Genomic DNA, 26304 nt, shown 5'->3' on the forward strand with positions numbered 1-26304 from the left:
CTCCTCCTCCTCCTCCTCCTCCTCTTCCTCGCACTCCCCGCAGCCTTCTCCCGCCGCCGCTCGCCCGGCTCTCCCCTCCGGCGGCTGTGGATGCCGCGCCGCCCGCCGCGCCTCCTCCCCAAGCCTCCCGTCCCCCGGGCGGCCGGCCGGCGGCGCCGGGGCTCCGCGGGTGCGGAGCGGCTCAGCCCCGGCGCGGAGAGGGACTGATGCTGGGAGCGGAGCGGAGCCAGCCGCCCGCGCAGTCCTGCAGGAGGCGTCGGGCGCTGCGCGGCGCTCGGGACCCGGAGCGCTCCTCTCCGCCTCTCCTCGCCCCGCCGGGGGGATTTGGCGCTGTCCTCAGCCCCGCCGCCGCTCGGAGGACGAGGGCGCAGCCGACAAGAGCCGCCGGGGGTTTTGGTGTGAGTGTGTGTGTGTGTGGAATAACTGCGGACATGACTGCGTGGAGGAAATTCAAGTCTCTGCTGGTTTTCTGCGCGGGGCTCCTCACTGCAGCTCAGGGTAAGATTGGGGTTTCTTGCATTAGGGTCTGCACCGGATTCGTGCGGGCTGTGGTTACGGCACCGATTGCCCCCGCTAACCGCTCGCATGGGCTCTGCCCTCTCGCCCCCAGGGTTCCTCGAGCCAGGGCTCCCATCTCCCTGCCTCCCTCCCTCCGTCTCCCCGTGTCCGCCGGTGCTCCCCGAGGGCTCGGTTCCCGGCCGCCGCCTCCCGCGGGGTGCACCGGCCCCGGGAGCCGGGCAGCGGCTGCCGCGGTGCCGGTGGGAGAGCCGCGAGCATCCAGCCTCCCCCTGGACAGCGCATCCAGCCCCCCCTGGGCAGCGCCGGAGTTTGCGAACACTTCGCTCTCCGCACACGCACCAACGGCACTCGCTGCCGTGCGAGGGACAGTCCCCGGGCTGGCAAGTTTGGCTCTCCCCGCCTCCCCTGCCTTCGCCGTGCTCGGGGGGGGAGTGGGTGGCCGCCGAGAGCCGCCCCCGCCTTCGGCCGGCTCCGCTCTCCGCAAGTTGCGGGGAGGTGGGGATGCGGGGGGCCGGCGTCCCCCTCTCCGTGCCCGAGGGATGGGGGATTCTCGCTGCTCGGCGAGGCGGGGAGCGTCTCCCACCCCCGGCTGGGTTTCTCCTTAAAATCAATGGGGTGGGAGGGAGGAGAAACGAGGGGGGTGACGGTAGAGAATTGGGTTACACAACTTCGGTGCTGGCCTCAGCCCCATCACTTGCCTCATCGCTGGAGACAACAACTTGCCCATTATTCACTTCGCCTCTCGTTAGCCCCGTGATTTTTCTCGTGCTGGGAGAGGGATGCGAGTGCGTGTGTGCGGGAGCGAGCGAGGGAGGGAGGCAGAGAGGGAAGGAGGCTGGGAGGGAGAGAGGCTGCTCGCAGCCGAGCACCTGTCCCCGTTACAGCCTCTTCCCTCTCCCACCTCGCTCCCGGCTGTTCCTGCCTGCCTCCGGGAGGACGGGTCCCCTTGTGGTCTGTGCTATGCGAGGCTCCTTTAACCCTTCCAAGGCGCTTTGCATCGCTCCCACCATTTTATTTTTCTATTTTTTTTAAATTTTCATTATTTCACTCGCCCTCTGTAGGGGGGAGGGAGGGGAGAAGGATGCGGGGCGAGCGGGGCGAGCCCACCGCGGCCCGGGCTGCGGGGCGAGGCTGCTGGAGCCCCTTTTTCTCCCCCGAGGCCGGGCTCCCGGGGGACAGTGCTGCAGGGTGCTCCCCCTTTTTGGCAGCCGGGATCCGCAGGGAGAGGCGGTGGGAGGCCGGCCCGGGCTGCCGGCAGCCGGCCGGGAGCTGTGCCCCGTCCGGGGAAGCTGCTGCGGCTCTGCACCGCGCCCCTGCCCAAATCCTGGCGCTGCCTCGCTTGGCCAGGCAGCGCCGCTCGGCTACCCCCGGCCCTGCTGTGGTCGCGGGGGGGGGGCTCAGCTCGGCTCGGCTTGGCTCAGCACAGCCCGGCTCAGCTTAACCCGGCTCGGCTCAGTTCAGCCCGGCTCAGCTCAGCCCGGCTCCCGTTCTCTGAGCAACCCGCATCCCCTCTCCTCCCAACGGAGGGATGCTGCCCGGTGTCCTCGCCCTGCCCAAACTTCCAGCACCCGCCCCACTGCCTCCCTCCAACCCCCCCCCCCCGACCCTCCCGGAGCTGCACCCGGCCGCCCCCCGGCCCCGCCGGCTCCCGGGGCGGGCCGACACCCGCGGCTCATTTGTTAAATACACTGTGGCTGGTTCTGTCGTTTGACATTTAAGTGTTTTCTTTTCATGGCTGACAGCACATATGAAAAGCTGGAGGCTGGATCATGGTTATTCAGCGGAGATCCGACGTGTTTTGCTTACATACAAAGGCTTTGCCAGGAACACTCGGGCACTGCCTCTGATGCTGCTCTGCAGAATGTAATTATACCTCGCTTAATGTGGAGTAGCAACACACCTACTGAAAGGCTACAAACTGACTTAATATTGAAGTCAAACAACAGGTAGAAGGGGGAACCAGCGGGGACATTTGACATAATTATTTCCCATTTACCTTCCTGGGCAATTGAGCACAGGTATCTATATTTAGTCAAATGTAATCCTGAGGCTGAAATTACCTTTGACGTTTAGAGAGTGAAAGAACTCCTTCCTTAGTAACGTGGAGAGCATGGGCTTTCAGGAGCACATACAATTTTAATTAATAGATCCCCAAAACTCTTTGTTTTACCTGTCCCTTGGTAATCAAGTAATTCAGTAGTCACTGTGACAGGAATTCACGTCATTTTGGGTTTGTTTGGGGGTTTTATGATTAAAAAAATAATAATGATAACAACAAAACATTGAATTTCTGGAGGTGTTGCCACACACTTTCGCTTATCTTTCAGTAAGGAAGAAGTGGGTTGATTTTCACGTTGTTCCTCATTATGAAACAAAATGTAAGCCCTCTGTGGCTGTGCAATTGTCTGTAACTTTTAAAGGAAAAAAGAAAGGACGAAAATGAACATACGTCATCGTTCCTTGTGGTAGACTTGAGGTTCATCTCTGTACATTTCTTTGGACTCGTTTCATCTGACTGAGGCATCTGAGTATTCTGGAAAACATTTGGGAGAACCTTCCTTGTTTACTATGCTTTAAACATCAAGGGGAATTAGCATGCATTCCTTCGAAGGAACCACTTGCCCAGAAACTACCCCATCAGAGCAATTACACCTCAACAAGGCAAGCAGCACTGTGCTCAGCTTTGCATGTTAAGATGGGCATGTTTATAGAGCCATTTGCTAATTCTAATAGGCTATATCCTCACAAAAGCAAATATAAAAACATCTTGATTTACTTGAAACACGTCTCCGTCTTTTTTCTTTTTTTGATAAAAAAATAAATAAATGCTACGGAAGAAATGGTATATTTAAACCAAAATCAGACTAGAATTCAAGATAAAAGATGAAAATGTCTTTCTGCTGTGATCTGAGATCTGTGGACAATCTATTTTCAGTGCAGGAACACAAATTGTGTAATTCTTTAAATCATCCCAGTATGTGTTTTGAAGATCATTTCCTGGACTTGTTAAGGTAGCCAGATATAACACCTTCATAGTCACCTAATTGCCTAAACAAAAACAAAAACAAAACAAAACAAAACAAAAAAGGGGGGGGGGGGGGGGGGAGGGAGGGAGGGATAAGCAGGCTTTTTTAATGGTACAACTTCAGAGGTAATATTCAGTTTAATGGAAATAGCAAAGGGAACACATCCCTGTTCCTAAATCAAATCCAGGCAGTGAAAGGACTCCTGCATATATAGCTTAGCATTTTGTTGTTTAGAGGTTTTTGTTTTGTTTTGTTTTTTGATTTTCTTTTTTGTTATTGCTGTTTTTTAGAAATGAAAACCAAAACATTTTATGCACCTTCTGTTTGCTGTTATCACTTTGTCAAAATAATTGCTGTGACTACATCATACAAAGTTCCCACTATGTTTAAGGCCTACTCTTGTTGAACTGCGAATGTTTCTCTCTTTTAAAGTCATGTATTTTCTCTCTCTCCATAGCAGTGTTTCTCAAACTGTGAAGCTGGTCCCTCTAGAGAGGCTCCATTCTCTTCCAGAGAAGGCTAAAGCAATTCTAGGGAAAATGAACTGAAAAAAAAAAAAAAAGAAAAAGAAAAAAAGAAAAAGGATCTTTTAAAGAACAGCAGAGGCAGGTGTTGAATACCCAGCTGAATACTAAGCATTTTGTGGATGCATTCCTTACCCCATCTCCAGACCAATGGGGAAATGGCCAGAGAAGGACAGAAAGCAGAACAGCCAGAATAATTCTGACCACATGATTAAGCTACATTTTAATGTAAAAAAGTATTTACTTTTTGGTAATTTGTATCTTTTCTGATTTTGCATTAAGATGTCTGTAACGTTCTTAACTCTTTATAGAGTTATAGGAAGTATGCAAAAATTAAATACAATATAGTGCAGAACATAGCAGAGCATAGCAGTTCAACAAAGGTTTCCCGTTACAATCACTCCATACCAAGCCACCAATGCCACCAAGCCACCAATGAGATTTGAATTCCCACCACCAGCCAGTAACAAGGTTCCCAGTTTCTCTGTGAGTGGAGAAGGATATTGATGTGAGGAGTTGGTGACAGCCTGCAAGGACATGCAGGCATGAGCACGTGAACTTCAGGATGTAGGAAAATCTTCTGCGATCTGTAGATATAGGAAACATTACGTGGATTATGCCCTGCTTGTTTATTTTACTTACTGTCGTTCCCACAGCCCTCTACAGAGATATGCAAGATTTTGATCAGCCTTTTTTTTTTTTTTTTTTTTTTTTTGGGGGGGGGGCCGAAGAAGAGAGTGGATTTGATTTTTTTTTTTTTTCCCCTGCAGAATTCTTTTTCTATGCAAACATGGAACCTAGCTCTTCATCTCTTTACTACTCATTATATAATTGTATCATTACATATGCATTGATGTATGCAAGTTTTTAAAAGACATCTACAGGACTACAGCCCCTGTACTGTTTGAAGTCATTAAAACTTTGGCCTCACTGAATTAGAACCAATCTGAAATTTATGCTTATCTGTGAATATTTTAAACAGAAAACAATGCATCCAATATTTACTATTTATCCTCGAAAGGCTGAAAAAACTTAGGGACCACTGATTTCAACTTCTTGAATCCATTTCATCCATATGCTGTCACATTAAACTTCCACTTGCAATCTTTCGTTGGAGAAGTAACTGCTTAATAATGTGGCTGTATAATGCCTCCAATGAAATTAAACATACTATTTAATTCATTTTGCTCAAATCTGTATTGAGCCATCATGTCTCTTTGAACATGATGATGTTATTCTGCAAGTGAACAGCTGTAGGTGTAAGTAGAGCTACCGCAGTATGGTGTTGGGTTTGTTGTAACCAGCAGGGGCTGCAGTGTCAAAAAGGGAATTGATGGTTTAACTCTAGCAGTGAATCAGTAGCATAAGTATTCACCATGATTTGTTCTTAAATTCAAGTATACAACTGGATTTCAGTCAGGGTTCCCAAATAAGAAGCTAGTCTCCAGTTACCCATGTGATTGCAAAATTAGGGAGATTCGAATGAGCTAAATTGGATGTTCTTCCAATTTCTGCAGTGAGCAAAGAATGAGAATCATATGGAAATTCTCCTAATGGGTATGAATCAGTTTCTTTTACTTTACTTTTCTACGTCAGATGCAGTGTCCTTTATAGCATTTTTATCAACCAGTAACTTTTGAAATTGGGAAAAAATGCCATTAATGCCTGAGGAAAGCTGCAAGATCTTACTTTGTCCTCATACATCTTTATTCTGGCTAGATGAAAGATTTCATTCAACTATATGACATTTCTATTGCATTCGGGAAAATCTACACTATATTTGTTATCAGCATTTCTCCATGGAATAACTGCTTAAACAAATTACTTGGATTATTGCTAGTGTTATATTGACACACAAAGGCAACATTCATCAGTTGCCTGCATTTAGTAATTGAATGGTAAATGGAAGCATGCATACATTGGAAACTCTTACAAGAGTAATACTGCATCTTATTGCCAATAACAAGTATTACAAACATTTTTTCTACATTTCTTACTCATTAAAAAATGGGGGGGGGGAGGGGAAGAGAGAGAGAATGACGACAGTTTCTTGCCATTTTTACCTGTTGGGCATATTCACTTAAAAGAGCAAAGCAAGACTTAATCACTGTTATATTGTTCATGATTAACCAGAATTCCTCTTGATTAATCAGAATATTATCAACGATTTGCTTTTAGCAAAAGATAGGCAAAAAAATCACAATTCCTTGCAATTTAGTAATGTTCTAATTTCCAATATAACAATTAATCACAGTTTGCTACAGCTTTATAATTTTAGATTCTGCATTTTAACACTGCATTAATGCATGTTCTGAAATAGTGATTCCACCTCTTTGAGTTTAATTTTTTGAGTCATCGGTGTCAAGGAAAAGGTAACCATGCACAGTTGTGTAACCCTATTCTGCTGCAGTTGAAACTGAAATTTCTATTGACTTTGGCAGTATCTGAATTGGCCACTTGTGAAAATATTGCTACTCTGAATAAGGCAAACACAGTAGATACTGTAGCAGAGTAGTGAATCCAGATCCTGTTTAATGATTTCTTGTGAGCATGCACTTCTGACAAAGAATGCATGAAAATCCATGAAACATCAAAAAAAAGGGGGGGAGGGGGGGAGGGAGGGGAGGACGGGACAGGACACACTATATGAATCCAAGCAATCACCCCTGGTAGTATTAAAGAGTTTACTTACTTAAAGGAGTAATTTCTTTTTAAACAATTTCTAGTATCTCAAAGTATGGCTTTATGTGACCTCTGCCTTGCTTCCTATTATTTTTTTTTCTTTTTTTCCATTTTTTCCCCTTTTCCTTAAAGAAATTATGAAGGATGATATACAAAGAAACATAGTATCATTTTAGTCCTTGGATGTTTTATGTCTTTCCTACAGTATCCCATGGATACTGAAGTACAGAATCATGTTCCCTATTCATGTCTCCATTGTACAGTGCCTTTCCGAAAGAAATGTTTGCAGCACTACAGCTGACAGAGGGGTTGAATAAATAATAATGAATAAAACTATGTGTGCAGTGTTTGTTTTGCAAACTGTTGCATAAAATATTGTCAGTGTTTTAACATTACCTTTTGCAGCACCTGCTTCATGCCCTATTCTCAGTTTCAAGGTGATGACTTTTTAATGTAATTTTTGCAAAACATGAAATATTTCTTATTTCTTTTCTGAAAAAAAAATCCTTGTTTTTAATATAGACAGCTATTTCAACACCTATATTCAATTCCTTTATTGAAACGTTCTTACAGTTCGGTTGTTTCCAGCAGGCTTTTGACATTTGTCAGAGAGCAAATCTGGGGCTAGAGATACATCTTTTCCTCATCCTATGATTTCCAGATCAAATATAGCCAAGGTATAATACTTCATAAATCATTATTTTCTTCCTTTGACTTGTGTTACTCACAATACTGAGTTCACATGCAAAAAAACAAGAGAACACAAACATTGAAACTTTCTTTTTGCCTACACTGCTGCTGAAACACCAGCAATGTGCAGTGCCTGAAGAGGCTGGAGACCACAAACGAGATGTTTTATTTTTTATATAGTGGTCCAGCAGTAGCTTGTGCACCTTCACTGTGCTTGCAATGTCTGTTGCTGAAACGGGTCAGGGAGATGGATTCTCTTTGCATAGTGTATCCAAAATATGTGAAAGAGAGCTTAGGTTTGCCTTTGAGCACTGTTCTTGAGGTAGAAGTTTCCTTTTAGGCGTGCACCAGGGCTCACTCTGATCTCATGGTACATATAAAGTAGATGCCAAGGAATTTAGGATCCATACCAATCTGACAGTGTACAGCACAGCTGGAGGTGCAGGCAACATAGCAATCATTTTGCCAGGGAGCAAGCCTCCAGATATTGCAGAAATATGTGTGAGTTTGGGGAACCTGCCTTGTACTGTACTTTAGAAAAAAGAGTGCAGATGACAGTGACAACAAGAAAACAGGGAAGAGCGATGCTTTAAAAGGCATTACATAAGAAAATAAGCAGAAAATAGGATCATTTTGACCCATTGTTTCTCTTTTTATTTGTCCTGACTGTAGAGATTCTTGTGTAACACTGAAGTTTTTGAAGGGGACATTTTAATAAAATTAAAACAAATGCAAAGTGTTTAACTTATTTTTAGACTAATTTTAAATGCTTCTGGTCATGAAAAAAATGGTCATGACAAATCACTTTGTTCTCACTAATATCTGTGGGATATCAGTGCAGAATCCGACTGCTTCCAAGTGACTAAGTACACTATTTTAGCCTTGCCCCAGCAGCCAGATTCTGTATTGGTATCCTGCTGATGTTTCTTATAATACATGGATTGAATCATACCAATCATTTTGTGGGGCAAAAAAAATGTTTTATTTTTCACTTTTAGAACCTCGGTACAATCAAGCATTTGGTAATATCACAGTCTGTGACCCTCTATATTTGTAGACATTCCTCTGAGAAATTAAATAGATTTTCTTTATCTTAGCATGTAAATATCCTCAGCACACACCTTGACCCATTGTTTGCACTGTCTCTCATGCTGAAGAATGTAGTGCTAATAGATTTTAAGAAATCAACAGTGGCAGCAGTTTGATCATGGACTGTACTCAGCCATTTATACATTCTTTACATATGAAAACTTTATAAGGGAAGCTTTATCATGATATTTATTTATAATACATGTTAATGTTGATATTTCCTTATTTCACAGAATCACAGAATTTTCTAGGTTGGAAGAGACCTCAAGGTTTATTTATTTATTTATTTTTTCCAGGTATGTAAGGTAGTTAATTTGAAACAGATCTGACAGTCTGTAGAGATAAAGCATTCTGCTATGCAGAACTAGTTGTGATCTAGTCCTCAGTTGGATAGTTTGGATTGCCCATGAGTGACCTGATCCAAAGCCAGGGGAACTCACACACACGCATGCATGCATGCACATGTGCTCATAAACATACATGAACACACAAAAAAATCATTAATCATAATGGTCATTGAGTCTAGCCTTTGTTATAACCACACATCAAAATGAGAAGTTACAGTAAAACATGGATGCTAGAACAAATCTAATTCTAATAGGAATACAAAGAATTTGAACTCTTTATTGTTATTATTAATAAGAAATGTTATGCAAATAAACACAGAAACATCATTTACATTGAAGATACATGTTGCCTCAGAATTTTTGACCTAGCTGAAGTATATCTCACTCCACTGGTTTTCAGTGTTTTTTTTTATTTGTTTATTTATTTATTTCTGAGGAGAAATATTATTTTTTTAATTTTTATTTATTTATTTCTTAATTTTTTATTTATTATTTTGTATTTATTAATTATTTTATTCATTTATTATTTTATTTATTTATTATTTATTAATTTTTATTTATTTGTTTCTGAGGAGAGATTAACCTTTAATTGCTTTCTTTAGCAACATTTAGTAAACAGACTGATAGCATGGAGATGATCTATGCAAACAGCAAAGAAGGATTTCTTCAACTCATGTTGCCATGACAATTTAGATTTTCCCTATCAACTCTAGAGAAGCTCTGAAGTCATTTCTTTAAAGCAATGAATCAGGGAATATTTTGGAAAATGAAGTTGCCAGTGTAGTATCATTTAGCACAGTGAAGAGCCTAACCCAAAGGATCTGAAAATCTGCAAACAGGAACTATTGTAAAAAATATAACATCATGAAATCCTCTGCATGGATCTCAGTTGATTTACACCAGTAGAGAAGCTTACTTCAGATGCATTATTGAGTGATTTACATTTCTTTTATTAGCTATGTGATAATAATAAAGAGTCATCATAGAAACAATAACAGATAATTAAGAGTGGAGAAGCCAGCTTATAGTTTTCGTTTTGATCTTCATGACAATATATTATCTTGCAGCTATTTTGAAGAAATTAGATTATAGAGGGATTATAGAACAAAGAAGGACTAATCATTTTATTTCTTTTACAGTTCCAATTATAAAATTAGTTCAATGAACGAGAAACAGAATCAACAGGTTACATACCTAAAATGCTATCAATGATACTTGACACATAAAATATATTACTAATCAAACTTTCACCTTTTGATTTACTTCACAGGAAATAAATTGTTTTGAAAATAAGTAAAACTACTCCAAATTACTTTAATTTTCTTCTCATGGAAATAAATTATTGTCTTAAAGAGACACTTCACAGGTTTATGTTAGCAGTGAGGGAAACATGGTAAAAGAAAAGAAGATAAAGTGAAGTGCTGTTTCTACTGGGAAAATAAGTTTATCTGTATATAAGACAAGAAAAGTAGCTCAGTAATAGTTTTATTTTTAAAAAGTTCATGGCAGATGATGGCTACTGAGTTGGTGTAGTTTGTTTACTGCTTTGCAATGGCTTTGAGATGAGTCATATCACATTAGAAGGAAAATTGAGAAGTTGTTTTGTCAAAGCAAATTCAGTTTTCCCCTTCCTTCCTTCCTTCCTTCCTTCCTTCCTTCCTTCCTTCCTTCCTTCCTTCCTTCCTTCCTTCCTTCCTTCCTTCCTTCCTTCCTTCCTTCCTTCCTTCCTTCCTTCCTTCCTTCCTTCCTTCCTTCCTTCCTTCCTTCCTTCCTTCCTTCCTTCCTTCCTTCCTTCCTTCCTTCCTTCCTTCCTTCCTTCCTTTTTTCATATATAACCAAATCATTAGTTCTTTTTAAACAGAAATGCTTAATTGTTAGTTTTAGTGTTGATACTCATTGTGTCCATAAATCCAAGTTCCCTTTGCTGGGAATTGTATATTTAGGTATATATGTATATGTATATATGTACATGTATATAATTGTATATTTATATAATTTCTGTATACCAGATAAAGTGAGATAGGATCTCCATTTAGTTAGCCTCATGCATCTTCTTTAAAGTACAAGCCATTTTATTGTCAAGCTAATTTGGACCAGAATAATTTCAAACATGGTTTTCAAACATGTTTTTTTCCAAGTCTTTCTATCCCCTTGCGTTCAGAGAGGGAGTTCACTGAATAAGGACCACAAAGATGGGACCTCAAGAGTTCATGGTGTAGAGAAATCTTTACTTCTGTCTTATTTCCTTATTGGCTTTATCACTGCACTTTACTGGTAATGCATCTCAGTGTACCCTCAGTGTTAAAGTAAAGTGGTACTTACTTATATGAATATTTGATAAAGAAACAGACTTCTGGATGGCATACACTTACGATACATCACATCATACCCATTCAGCATGAAAAGCAATCCTCTTCTTCCAAAATATCTGATGGAAGAAGAGACCCATTTGTTGAATAAAAGAACATGTACATATGTAACCATAAAAGCACCTGTCTGAGCTCATTTTACCTGCAAAACAAGTTGTAGGTAATTTTCAAGGGAACTGGAAAGAGAGCAGAAGGTAATATTTATTGTCAAGCAGCTAGATTTGCAGATATCTTTATTTTTATTTTATTTTCACTTTATTTTCATGAGTGCCAAGAATCTGAAGTTCCCACTGGCTCAAGAGACAACTGCAGATCTCAGAATTTCTGAACCTCAAGGAATTTGTTCTGTACTTAATTTTGTACTTGAGAATTACCATAATCTGAAGGTAATGTGGTGCTGTGAAAAAAAAAAAAAAAAAAAAAAAGGATATACAGCAGTGTACACCATTAATTTCTGTTATCTTCCAGGTAGTATCTGAATTAAATAAAGTTTCCAAGTATAGAGTCATTTTAGTTTGTTTGCTTGTTTTGTTGTTGTTGTTATTATTTAGTAATTGAGTCTTCCTAAAGGGAAGTTGTGGTTTGTTTTTCTTTAAAACTGTTCTACTTAAGCATTTCTGTATTTAAAAAGCCACCTGGATCTGATGTACCCAGGAACAAAATGTTTGTGATTGCAGAGCAAACATTAAAAGCAGCAACAAATCAAATTTTGGAGTGAAGCCAACTCATAGTCTATTGGCTATATTGGTTAATGGAGGCTGTTGTCCTGGCCCCAAATTAAAAACAATCAGTTCCACCTCCACTTTATTACCTGTGCAAGTATTCATCATTTTTACGTTCATCCCAAACTGATGGTAACTAATTGCAGTTCTTTGGGGCTCCATTTATCTTTCTAAGAAGCAGACCATTCGTAAGGGGTGATGCAGTACTTTACAGCTCTGGTGGAAAAAAGTCTTCACAGTTTTAGCGCTTTAGGATAGGCACCAAACTCCATTTCATATTATCATGCATCTCTCTGCAGACCGTATTTGCAGGATGGATAGGTTTGTGCAAATGTTTTGAATGTACTTTGTCACACAGCACTGGTACATTCAGATAGTTTTGCAAAACAGAAGCATTTTATGCAACAGTCTCAACAGTACCCTGCTTTGCAGAGCTACTCAGTGACACTGCTATTGTCTACGTACTACCCAAAAAGAGCGATGTCCATGGGGATCATGTCCCCTGGGGGGAAAAAATCAATTAAAAAAGAAACTACTCTTTGCCACTGGAAAGATAATGTACTGCCCACTATGAGGAAATAAGCTATGGTGGTGACAGTGACTGCGTCAGGTGAGGGATGGGCATTCAGCACAGAGGACAGCATGGGCAGCTGATGGAAATTGTAGTATTTCATTGACACACTCTCCAATAACACCACTGAGGAAGATAAGCTATCTCAAAAAAGAAGTTACACATGAAAAAGTGTGACAGAATGTAATGGGGATTTCAGTCAGGATTTTTTTTTTTTTTTAATCAATCCTTACTCTTGTCATTTGCTGTCTTCCACTCAATGTTTTTTTAGGATATTTTACTTATGATTATATTTATTCCTTAAGTAATTGTTCATTATACATATACTGTAATCACAGTTAGTTTGTTTTATAGTAAGTCATAGTATATAGGACCTCATCACACAAAGTATTGTATGAGCATAGAGGAAAAGAAATGGACATTTACAGCATTGTGAAAGGAACCTTAACTCTGAAGAATGTTGTTTCCAGAATGACCAAATTCAAGCAAAAGAATTCTTCTAAGTTTCAGAATTCATCTGAAATTAGTGGTCACAGTGACTGTCTTTTCTTCCAGACTTTAGTCCACTGCAGCTTCACGCCAGGCATGGTGGTCCAGTTGCTGGGCTGGCACACAGGTTTTATACTGACATGCTGATAACATTGGCACTAGCAATGGCACCATCAAATATGCAACATTAAATACTATTTGTCATTTGCTTCCTCTTATTGTTTCTTTAAAATTTCCATCTGCAGACCTTATCTTTCTAATTTCTGTCATTCTGTAGTGTGAGACACAGGCTTTGTTATGCTTCAAAGTGGCTGTTCAATGTTCTCAGGGAGAAAAGCACCTAGGGCATCTGTGATGACCTGTGCACTTCGAGCAACCAGTACAGAGGCTGAACATGGGTAAAGGGCACTCTTAGTCCTGAAGAACTAAGTCAGAGACATAAAGTGTGACCAGATTTTGTGCAAGTCCCATGAATTTTGTTAAGTTTCAGTCTTCAAAATAATTATATTTTTCATTTATTTTTTTTTTGTTAAGTTTCAATCTTTAAGTGTCAGTATTTAAAAATACAAAAAGTGTCGCATCACATCAGACCAGAATATCCAGTGTCTGACAATGCCCATTAGTAAATGCACAAAAAAACCTTGCAGGAAATATGATATATAGACAGCTTTATATTAGCAGCCTCTGGCCAGTTTAGGGAAGTCTTAGCCAGAGGTTGCATCTATGTTCAACATCCATCAATAAATTTAACCTTCACAAATCTGTTCTTGAACCTATTCATAATTCAGAATAACACAGTATTTTCTGACAATCTGTTTTACAATTTAATTCCTACTGTGTGGAAAAGCACTGCATTTTTCTTGTTTTGAAGCTTCTACCTCCTCATTTCCCTGAGCACTTCCATCTCTTTGGAAATGCTTCACCCTGCATAGAGCTTTGTGTCTGATAGATAGGAAGGGGTGACTTGAATCTGTAAATTACATACTTTTCCCATGTACACCTAAAAATTCTGTATGGACACTTATGTTAATTAACTCCAAGTAATACTAATATATGATTCCCAAATGCATTTTTCATAATTTTTAATGATCATAGTATTGTAGTCAATGCTGCTGATCCACTTAAAAAATAGCTTGTATTTTATTATAAACAGCCACTTCTGTCTATCTTACTATCTCATTACGTCCTTTTTATTCTCATCAGTGATTTTGATTATTTGCTTTCCAATAAATAGTAAAGACAGTACTCTGTGACCATCTGAATGACAATGAAGTTCAACATTTTGCCCAGAGATTTCTGGAGTGACAAAGAGAAAATATTTAGAAAATTAAGTCCTGGTAAGGACTTAATACAGAAAACCAGTTGATTAGTGATCTGCTCTCTCACTGACACCAACTTCCATGGAGTGTGTCAGTACCTCATCTGCAATTTAAAGTACACTGTATAGCAGCTTTATATTGCATTAATTCATGCCATAATTTGCCCCTCTGTGGTCAGCCAGCCCAAGTAATTGGACGTATCGCTCGTCACAAGTCATACCTTGACAATATTTTCTTTCCTGGGACAATAAGAAGTAAAAAGCCTTGTAAAAACTGTTGGGAGTTCTGACAAAGTATAATGATGGGATCTGGTGGAGGATTTGATTTCTGAGGAAATTAGATAATGCAATGGACTGGCTTTGGAAAACTGGTCTTTGGAAAATACCACAAAATCCCTGTTGGAAAAGGTTTGGGAAGATGTCCACTGTACTGAGAACCCTGAAACCATGTCATCTTTCTAAATTAACCAGTTTTCATCCTCCTACCCGAAGACCCGTATTTAGAACAAATTTGCAAAATTAAAAAATAACATTGAGTATTCTGCTCCTAGACAGAGGATAATCACGATTTTACAAACAATACTCTGTGATCTCCAATCTATAGGTTTCTGCTTTTAGCTTCATGACGGAAACTTTGTCACCGTCTGAAAGAGAATTGTTTCCCTTGCTTTCTAGTACAGCAGCCTTCCTACAAACATTTAAAGTGGCTCTGAATAGATTATAAATAGTCTGCCCTTCCCCTTTATTCTGCCTCCACCTCTTAGCAACATATGTAGAAAAGCCTAACATGTAATAAAACCAAAACAAAGCAATAGAAATACATATGTTTTTAAAAAAGCTTAACTGACCATTCTGAACTACTGTTCAGAATGAGACACAGAAGAAACCAGAATCTCATTAATGTTAGCAAATCTCCCGTGACTGTTCTTGCTCCTTCTTTCTGAAAGGCTCTACTTAATTTTCATAGCAGAAAGTTCTGAATATTTCTTGATAGTGTCTATTTGGGAAAGGAAGGCATTAATTACTCCTGGCCTGTGCAAACAAAATAATTGCTTAGCTTTTGAGAGCTGACAAGAACACAGGTTTTAGAGAGGTAAGTGGAAAAGGACTAAATCTGAAGAAGATGTAATGTATCTGATGCACCGCATTCTAAATTTCCAGTGAAATGTGGGAAAGATTCTTTGTTGAACAGGACTGTTTTCATGGAATACCATAACTATTTTAAAGCAAGTTGTGCTTTCTGCTTGGTTAGAAAAATAAATAAATAAATAAATAAACATTTATTACTATGAAAAAATGCAAAAATACCTAAAGATTATGATCAAAACAAGATTAAGTTTGCAAACATATACCATATTTAATTAGAAAGAATACTGGGTTTGCCTAGCAAGGTTTTGATAGGGGAACTCTGCAGGAGTGGCCTCTGTAAGCAGAGCCCAGCAGCTGCCCCATGTCAGATCAGAGCCAGCTCCAGCCAGCTCCAAAAGGTACAAGATGGGAAGCGATGCTGGGTGGGCCTCTGGGAGAGCAGATTGAAGAAATGGGGAAAAACAAAAACAAGAACAAAACCAAAAACAACCCTGCGGTTTGACAGCAACTGGGAGAGTGGGGAGTGAGAAGCAGCCCTGCAGACCCCAAGGTCAGTGCAGAAGGAGGGCAGGAGGTGCTCCAGGCACACAGTACAAGTTCTCCTGCAGCCTGTGGAGAGGCCCCTGGTTGAGCAGGCTGTCTCCCTGCAGCCCATGGGTCCCACATGGAGCAGATCACCATGCTGCAGCCTCTGAAGGAGCCCATGGTGGAGCAGGTGGATGTGGCCTGGAGAAGGCTGCAGCCCATGGAAAGCCCCCACACGAGCAGGCCATAGGCCGGAGCTGCAGCCCATGGAGAGGAGCCCACGCAAGAGCAGGGGTCTGGGGTGAGCTGCTGCCTGTGGGGGACCCATGCTGGAGCAGTTTGCTCCTGGGGGATGAATTCCCATGGTACAGAGCCATGTGGGAGCAGTTCTTAAAGAGCTGCTGCTTGTGGACAGCCCTCGCAGGATCAGTTCAGGAAGGACAACATCCCGTGGAAGGGACCCCACGTGGAGCAGGGACAGAGAGCAACCATGAAGGAACATTGGAGATGAAGCATCAAGGTCTGAACGCAGCCCCCCATTCACTGTTCCCCTGCACTGCTCAGGGGAAGGAGGTGGAAGAAAGTGGATTAGATGGTGGTGGGGTGTTTATAGTTTTCTTTTAGTTCTCACTGTTCTAGTCTGTTAGTAATAGGCAATAAGTTGCATTAATCTTCCTATGCTGAGTCTGTTTTGCCCATGACGATAATTGTTGAGTGATCTCCCTTTCTTTATCTCAACCCTTGAGCCCTTTCCATTGTATTTTCTCCCTCTCTTCCTTTGAGGAGGGGGAGTGACAGAGTGGTTGTGGTAAAGTTCTGCTGTCCATCAGGGTGAAATCACCAGAGAAAGTAATAACTCATTTTAGATCACAACTGTTTAATGCTTGTTTAGGTCTGTTATCACAATTTGTGCAATCCTGTGTTTAAATATTAAGTTTGCCTCTTTTAAGAATTGTTCCCTATACCATATGAAAAAGGTCCATATAGAATATCTCATATCGCTTTTATCAAAGGATCAGATAGCATGTGCAGTTGGTTTCATGAATTAGTACAATGTTTTTTCTTCAGAGAAAATTATGTAAAGAGATTTTGTTGATAAGATATAACATTGCTTACTGTTATGTTGGTGGGTGGCATAATCATTCAATATCTGTCTTTTCTTCTTTCTGCCTAGGATCACTATCGGTTAGTATACCAATATGTGCCTGAAAAAATCAGGTATAATGTAATGTATTTAGGTATAGTATACCTGAAAATTTGCAGAAAATAAAAACCTGCTGATTATTCAAATGCAATATAATATAACAGTAATTCAAAAGCTCTATCTGAGATGTGCTGAATTCTTCATTTCCTAATTCTTCAGTTCCTAACAGATGTTGAGGACATTTGGCACCAAAGAAATACACAGAAGAATTTTATCATCAAGGTCTCCTTTATTGGGAAAGTATTTACATCTAGTATTTAAATTACTGAACTACCACTCAACAGCTAATTTTAGCCCCAGAAGCACCCAGATTTACACACACCTTTTTTTTTTTTTTTTTTTTTTTTCATTAGAAATTTTCTTTTGAACATAAAATTGCGTTTCTTGGCATTCTCAGAATGCTTGCATCTTGTCAGTTTGTACAGTCATTGGAATCTCCAATATAGATGTCCTTCCATAAGGATAAAACTACTAGGCTTTCTTTAAGAACACTTGCCAACTTTGGCCTTACATGAGATATTCACGGGGGAGGAACTGCTGCCCTCTCATTTTCCCACAGTAGAGAGAGTAATTTAAGAGTTGGAGCACTTAGCTAGATTGTTAAAAAATCTACATTTTGCTTCATCTTCCCTCAAAAAGTTACAGCCTGTCTCATCCTTGTTTTCAGGCATAAGCTGTGACTGCCCTAGGCTCTCCCCAGTTGGTGCTGTGAAGGTTTCCTGTTAAAGTTTCCTTTGGTTTCCAAAGAAGGCTTGGTTTCCAAACCTTTCTTAAAGGAACTTGTATTAAAAAAACTGCCTAAACTGTAGACGGACACCTACTGGTCCCCTCTTACATAGAGAGCATTTGTCGCCACATCAGAGTTGTGCTCCCAGTTGGATTTCTGTATTGCTTAGTAAATATTCAATTACTCTGTGAGAAGTGGCACGGTAAATAGGCAACCTGGAATACTGCTCTGGGGTTCATTTGCCAGGAAACAGCTAAAAGGTAGATTGTACCCCATTTCAGGAAATAACCAAAAGCTTTTATGAGTAAGGTCTTAACAAGTTAGTCCCTTCAAGTAAAGGTTACAAAGAATTCTCACAAAAGAGAGGTGCGCTGTTATCAGGAGGACTGTTTGATTCTGTCCTGCAGTTCATATCTATTGAAGACCTAGGCAACTTTTTTTCTTTTAATCTTGCACAAAGTTGCAGCACCATTTGACTAATGAGGTATCTGTCACATCTCCACTGACATCATCAGTGAGATTATGAAAATTTAGGTCTAGGTGTAACACACCCAAGTATTTGTCTGAAGTTACCAGTTACTGTAGTAATGAATATAGTATAAATACATTTGTGTACTTGTGTCTGAGAGAAACACACACAATTGCAGCCATTTGAATCTATTGTGGAGGTAGTCCTGTAGTTGCCTTTCATCATTATTCTTCAAGTTTTGCCCATTTTTCTAATCATGTTAAAAACATTTCCTTTTTTTTTATGGATGCAGTATTCAGGCAAGCTGCTGCCACACAGGAAGATATGTCTGAAATACTTTGTCCCAGCCCACTGAAGTTCTGCAGTTCAAGCCCATGACCTTGAACTTCAACCAGGGATTTCTGATATACAGGAGTGATGTGCTGGCAGTGTATTGCATTGCTTATCAGCTTCAACATTACATGGGTTTTCACCTCAAGGCACAGGAAGTCACGGTAATTGAGACTGGAGGTCACAGATGTGTAAATTTATCACAAAGTCCATTTCCCCCAGGATGACACATTGCATCTTGGTTCCAAGTAAGTGGAGGAATGAATTTGTAACAGCTTTTGATAGCTATCCCACTGCACTAAGGATTAGAGCAGCCTGAAAAGCTCATCTAAACCTCCATGAATGCATAGTGAACAAAGTATTTTGAATTTTACTGCTCTCTGCTGACAACAGTAGCTTTCTTCCTTTTACTATGTGTGATAAAATAACACACAGAAGGGGGGAAAAAAAAAAAGCATGAAGGAAGTGCTTCCTGTGATTTTTGTTTTCCTCATCAAAATCAGTTCTGAAAACATACTTTAAAACAGCTAGTGAAGAACTCAGAAGGACTAAAAGGCTATTTATTGACAGAATTAAGAACAGATCTGTCTAGGAATGATTTTTGCTGATAGAAAAAAAAATAAAAGGCAATAAAATCTTTTTTCAAAAAAAGATTATAGGCAGTCCAAGAAACTCTAAATGAGTGAATTTAACAAGAGTTGTGGGGAAAATTAAACTACCATAAGGAAGTGTGAAAGAACAGCTTGAAAATCAGTTTGATTAAGGATAACCAGCATAGATTCAGGCAGGGGAGGTCATGCTTAACTAACCTGCTGGAGTTCTTTGAAGATATTGCTGCCACTGTAGATAAGGGGAATTCAGAGGATGTATTCTCCTTGTGAGCCTTTGACAACACACCACATCTGAGATTAATGGCTTGGAGAAATCACCATGAAGGCAAAAAACCTGTTGGATGGAAAACTAGTTAAAGTGTAGGCCACAAAGGGAAAGACTGGACAGAGGTTGTGAGGAATCGGTGTTAAGACCTCTGTTATTCATGATTATGTACATCTGATTGTATGTACAGAGGTGAGAATTTGTAATGAAGCTTATGGCCTTTGAGGGAGCAAGAGCACAGAACACTGCGATCATATACAAAAGGTGTTTTATCATTGATATAAAATGGCTAGCAAAAATAAACAGAAATTGGTTAGTGAAATATACGAAACTTAATCTAGGAATATAGAACCAAGTTAGGAAATACTCACTAAATAAAACAATCTTATATACTGAGCAAGAAAACAAATTGGGAATAACTGAGTAGATAAATTGAAGCCATCAGTCCAGATCAAAGCAACCTTTTAAACGGTCAACAAGATGCAAAGATGCTTTAGAAGACAGAAAACATATCAAAGAAAGCAAAGAATATTGTTATAGTACATAAAATGGTAGTAAAAGCATCTCAGGACATGGTCTACAATATTGCTAATAGTTGTTCAGGGAAAATTATATTTTCTTGTTGGGATTCATTTTAGGGAAACAAAGGATATAAGGTCCTAACAGATGAACAGTGAAGAATGTTAAAAGAACCTCAGGTTATTTTAATGTAAACCAGGAAAATGTATGACATTTTTATTATAGTAGGACCCAAGGATTCAAGTCAAAATTAAAGTCCTGTTGTGTTTAGGAATGCTAATGGAAGACAGCACCTTCTTGTGCCAAGAAGCTCATAATAAAACAGCTTAACTATATACGCAAGGGAAAAACAAAAACAAAACAAAACAAACAAAACAGAAACAAAAACAAAAACAAAAACAAACAAACAAGCAAACAAAACAAACAAACAAACAAACAAACAAACACATAAAGGACACAGTAATTCATCCAGAGAAGGTCTGTGCCTGAATAGTGATCTTGGATTCTCATTTTGAGTCTCAAGTCAATATTTTATATAATGAGTTACATTATTCCTTTATAGGTATAAGGGTTTTGGTTAATAACAATATGAAGTAAAATTGACTATAATGGCTATTTGTTGATTAAGATGGATTTCATTTCTCCCTGACTTTCTTATGCTTTGAGGTCTGCTAGGAAAGAAAAATATTCTCAGAAGATATTTTCCCCTAGTTATGGAAAGTTTCTTTGCTGTTTGACTCAGGGCTTTGAAGTTCATATATTCAATCTTTTCTTTACACATACATTCACTCTTTTAGCTAGGGCTATATCCAAAAAGGGACTTTGCTGCTAAAATACCAGGACCCCTGGTGGCAAACTTCCAAACATCCGCTCCCAAAACTTGAAACTGTAAGCCTGTGTTAAGCTTTACTTCTTGTCTGGGTAAACCAAGACATCTTGGAATAGAATCTTAAATAGGCATTGGGGAAGGTTTTTAGAGGAGTAGATAAAATGCCCCCAGCCCTCTTATAAAAGTTAAAAGAGTAGAAAGAAACTGCCTCTGGTAATACTTCTTTACTGACCTAAGGAGAGACAGGCAATGTTAGCACCTCCCTATAACATTCAATACCTTGCAACACTTACATATAATTAATATGCCTATGCAACACATGAAAATCTCAGTCCAAGGTTGATATTTCCTTGGTCAGATAGCACGTAGGCTTCTTTCTGGTGGGGACTGCAGATACAAATTGTGAACTTCCAAGTTATTCTTTATATGGTCCAGACTCATACAACACTCCTGATCTTCCAGTCCAAACAAGTCTAGTCAGAGCTAACTTTGCAATGGAGCCATGAGTCAATGAAAAGATAGTTTTCCAAGGTGGCCTCTGTTTGGTAACATTTATGAATTGATTCATCTGCTGGAGCATTTGCAGCCCTTGTTGATGAATTTACAATGTATGGCGGTAGATACAGTCTGAAGGGAAAGCACCTCTGGGAAATTGGGTCAAGGGTGTTTTCTCCTCTCACATCAGTCCTGATCAGAAATCCCAGAAGGGACAGGAGACAGTCTTCCTTTTGGGCTTCTTGTACTTAGACGGAATCAAGACTGATGTGGAGGAGTCAGGAGAGAACAATGTCATCCTATTGATCTAGTGGGGTTTCCTGGAAAGTTTTGGACTCTGTAATGTCTGTTGTGGTTTAATCCTGTCAAGTAGATCAGTATCACAAAGCTGCTCACTCTCTTCTCCACAGTGGGATGGGGGAGAGAACTGGAAAGGTAAAATTGTGAGTATTTGTGGGTTGAGGTAAAGATAGCTTACCGGGTAAAACAAAACCTGTGCACACAAGTGAAGCAAAAGAAGGAATTCATTAGCTGGTTCCCATTGGCAAGCAGACGTGCAGCCACTTCCAGGAAGGCAGGGATCATCATGTGGAATGGTTTCTTGGCAAGACAAATGCTATCACTCTGAATGTCCTCCCCTTCTTCCTTCTTTACCCCATCTTACATTGCTGAGCATGACACCACCTGGTGTAGGACATCCCTTTGGCCAGCCTGGGCCAGCTGTCCTGACTGGTTCCCTCCCAGCCCCTGGTGCACCCCCAGCCTCCTTGTTGGCAGGGCAGCATGAGGAGCAGAACAGTCCTTGGCTCTGTGAGTTCTGCTCTGCAACAACTAAAAACATTGGTGTGTTATCACCATTATTCTCATCCTAAATCCAAAACAGCATCATGCAAGCCTCCACAAAGAAAATTAATTATTTCCCAGCCAAAACCAGAACAACATCCTATGTTGTTGTTGTTGTTGTTGTTGTTGTTTTTCCTTTTTTACACTTTATACATGAACGTCATTGGAAAAATACTTGTCATCACAGAATTTAGGTGCTTCTAGAATTAGACAGAAATAGCTTTTAGGATAGTGATTTGGGGACTTCTGTTGCACTTAAGCCCTACTTCCTGCATCTGAGACTCTTCTGAGTGGCCTCCTCATGGGCTGCCATGTACCCATGGTGAGAGACCTAGTTGTTCCTAGTTGATCCTAGAACTTCCTTGTTCTCAGCAAGGAAGGAGCTGGTTCAGGAGTATGGGGCAAGGCCCCTAGCACCCTTGCAGTGGGCAGATGCAGCACTGCCAGCCGCAGCTACACAGCACGCTGAGGCCAGCAAGGAGGCTGTCAGCTGAGGAGGCTGGCATGGAGGCTGACAACCAGAAGCCCCTTGCCCAATTTCTTCCTCCATCAAGATCTTCCAGCCACCCTTCCCATCCTAATATTTTTCTTTCGCCATTTGAGTGTCCTACAGCAAATACCAGAATAACTAAACGGAAAATATGTAGAATAAAATTGTATTTTTGTTGAACTGCTGGCTCTGTTCCTCCCTCTCCGCTATGAGATACAGAGATAGAGGGAGGCCTGCAGGTGTGATTGCTGTCAGTGACGAGGGCCTGATTCTTATTAGCTCACTTTGATTTTGACTTCAGTATAGATACAACTAGAGTTTATGAAATGATCTTTCTCAGGCATGAAGAAGTGCATTTTAAATTTTCTGATTAGATAATGAGCAGTCTTTTTTTCTGAACCAAAAAGAAATCCAGGTTAACATCTTGCAGAACAGTTTTTACGGAACATTGACAGCAAAAGCTGTTTCTTGAAAAGAAGAAAATGAGTACATTTACTTGATGCAGGGTGCTATAACTGAGCTGAGAAGAGGCATAATATTTTCTATTTTCCATTTCTTTCTCTGTGTATTTATTCTGTTAACACAGAAGTGAAAGAAAAAAAATCTTTAAAAATGTCTTGAGAATATCACCTGTGTTAGACAGCTTATTAATCATGTGATGCTTAAAACACACAGGTTTAGAAATATGCCTTAGCTATTTATATAGCTAAGTCACTGCACCGAGCCTGTCTGAATTTAAGAAGAGATTGGACTGTGAACTTAGGCACATGGTCTGAACTTTTGGGTAGACCTGTGCGGTGTCAAGAGTTGGACTTGATGATCCTTAAGGGTCCCTTCCAACTCAGGATATTCTATGATTCTATGATTCTATGATATAAAAACAGGCAAATGATTTTCAGGTCATGCTCCCAAACCATATTTACTTAAAAAAGAAAGCTGATAAACTGTTTACCCTGGCAAGACAGCATAAATTTTGAATTGGGTTTCAAGTGAAGAAAATATTGTTTATTTATTTATTTTTTTAATAAAAAAGTGCTTATTTATTTTTTTCCCCAATTAAAATACTTATACAAAAAAGCAGCTTAAAAACAGCTTCAAATCCTAGTATTAATTTACTTTGTCTAGCAAAGGTTTAAAGTTTTAGTAACTCATGAAAGCAAAGATATCATAAATTTTTCTAAGGTCCAGAAGGGTAATAAAATCTTACAGTAGTTCAGCATGTCAGAATTTACATAATTTTCAAAACACAGTTGATCACTGATAAAGATTTACTGTGTTTACATGGCCTGCTCCATATACAAAGAAATTACTTAATTTATTTCCAAATTGTCTCAACAGTTCCTATTGTTTTAAAAATATCCAGTGCATTCAGTCATATTTTACTAATATAAAATGTGTGGCTTGTTAGGTAAGAATGTGAAAAAGAAAAAAAAAAAAAAAAAGGAAAAAAACACCACGCCTTAAAGCTTGAAGTGGAGCTATTGTTTGCTTTCAAAGATTATTACTATGACCCTATCTATTTTCCCTGGTAGATTTTATTAGGATAACAGGACTCTACTGGATATCTTTCAACTCACTAGGACAGACACCAAACAATCAGAACATATAAAAGATGAGATGCCAGAGATACAGGGAAAAGTATGGTTTTACCTTTAGAATTTGACCTATTGGATATCAAAGCAAAAACCTTTTGACCAGTCTTTATAGAGAACAGCAACTATTGAGCTCAGTGGACATTGAAATACTATTTTTAAAGGTAAGATTTAATGATTATAAAATGTTAATCCATCTGGGTGGCTTAGGATTCAAAATCTTATTTTCGATGTCATTTGGACATTCAGAGTAAGAGTAAAGGATTCAGGTCCTAAAATGAGTAGAATCAAAACCATCTCTCCAGACCCCACCAGACATCTTATACTTGAGTAGGGAGCATTAGATGCCTCAGAGCAGAATCCCAAACAGCGGCAGACTGAATAAGTGTCTGAGGGATAGCAATTAGAGAATATTTTGGTCCCATAGAACATCAAAGAATCACATGTTCTTTTTTGCAAATCAGCTGTAGAAACCTCTTCTGAATCAGGGTGTCTGAACATTTTCTTTACAGAAAACAAGCGCAGGTCACTTTTTAAAGGACTGGTGCCAGAGAAGAGGGAATAGCACTGTGGTCTTTATACAATGTTGACTAGTTACAGCATACTCCAAATGTCCTTTCTTTTTGCCACAGTAGGAGATTTATATCTATACTTACTTACCTAAAAGTTACACTACCTATTAATCTTAGGCATGTGGGTTATGCTTCCTGATAAAACAGTTCTACTGCACAGAAAAGGATTCAGGATACATTGGGTCAGTGAGGCACATGTTGAGGCAGGATGTTTGGAAACCCACGTGGTAAGGACCTTTTTTACTTTAACAAACAGTTATAGCTTCAGTCCTTGCCAGAAGGACTGATTCTTATATTTTTCCACGACAAAATAAATGACCAGATTACTAGTTCATAGTTTCTTATGTAATGCCCTTTCTTAAATGAGGAATGTTTTTGTGTGTTGTACAGAATTAGACAACTTCAGAAAGAGAGGCTGAGAACAAACAATGTGTTTAGGATACCCCTAAGATGAGGAGATGTGCATTTGAATACCGCCGTCAAAAGGCTCAAGTCCTGGCTGAATATTGCCATAGCACCAGCAATACCTAGGTAAACTAAGGTGTAAAGAACCTGTTTTCATTTTGTGCACTGTTTCATCTGTTGAAATGCTCTAGCAGTACTCATCAGATCAAATCTTTCACATAACATAGATGGAGAAAGATCTTCTTTCTATAGTCCTGTTTATTAGGTTTCTAGATTGTAACTACGAAATTGCTTTTGAATTTGCCCAGAAGCAGACAAGTATGTGCCTGGGGTACTCTCACATTGAAGACATGTAATCTTTTGTCCTAGTGCTGGTGAATAAATCACTTTTCTCACACTCAGCACTTAAAACTTGTGATTCTTTTGGTACTTCAAATACTAAATGTTATTTCTTTTACCCTCTGCCTATTTATTTATTCTTTATTATTATTATTATTATTATTTGCTTAAGCATAAGTACTACATCAGCATAAGTAGTTATTAAACCAAAATACTGTCTTGTTACCATCATTTTCATGGGTGTTGCAAAATAATGTGTGTGATGCAGAATAACCGGGTCAGGTGACAGTGGCTAAGTATCATAAATTATCAAAGGCCTGCTAGATATACAACATCTGCATTATCATCGTTGTGAGGATGGGTATTCTAGGAATTTTCTTTACATTTTTAATATAAACATTTTAGTTTATAAATTAAAGTTAGTAGTATGGTTTTGCAATGTGAATAGTCACAACACTCAAAGAGACTGCCCATCAGCTAAGTTGATGTGACTGAATACCTTTAGTTTATCCCACTTATGAAGTAAAGTCATAAATCAGTACAGATCAGTTTCTCTAAGACTCAATAAACACAAAAATAATGAGAATAAACTCAAGATAGTGATAACTTGGCTGATGTGGTAGTAATTTTTTAAGTTACTGTAATTTAATCAAG

The 26304-nt window shown here is 39.7% G+C and overlaps 1 protein-coding gene across 1 annotated transcript in view; it reads left to right on the plus strand.

The window, feature by feature from the left end:
- Positions 1-274: 274 nt before the first annotated feature.
- CSMD1 (CUB and Sushi multiple domains 1) overlaps positions 275-26304 on the plus strand; it is a 1186176-nt gene continuing 1160146 nt past the window's right edge. Inside the window, exon 1 of the mRNA XM_084516291.1 lies at positions 275-498. Coding sequence (XP_084372417.1) covers positions 432-498 — 67 coding nt within the window. The 5' untranslated portion in view covers positions 275-431. The remainder of the gene's footprint in view (positions 499-26304) is intronic.

Source organism: Aythya ferina (genome assembly GCF_964211825.1).
Source record: "Aythya ferina genome assembly, chromosome: 3".
NCBI lineage: Eukaryota > Metazoa > Chordata > Aves > Anseriformes > Anatidae > Aythya > Aythya ferina.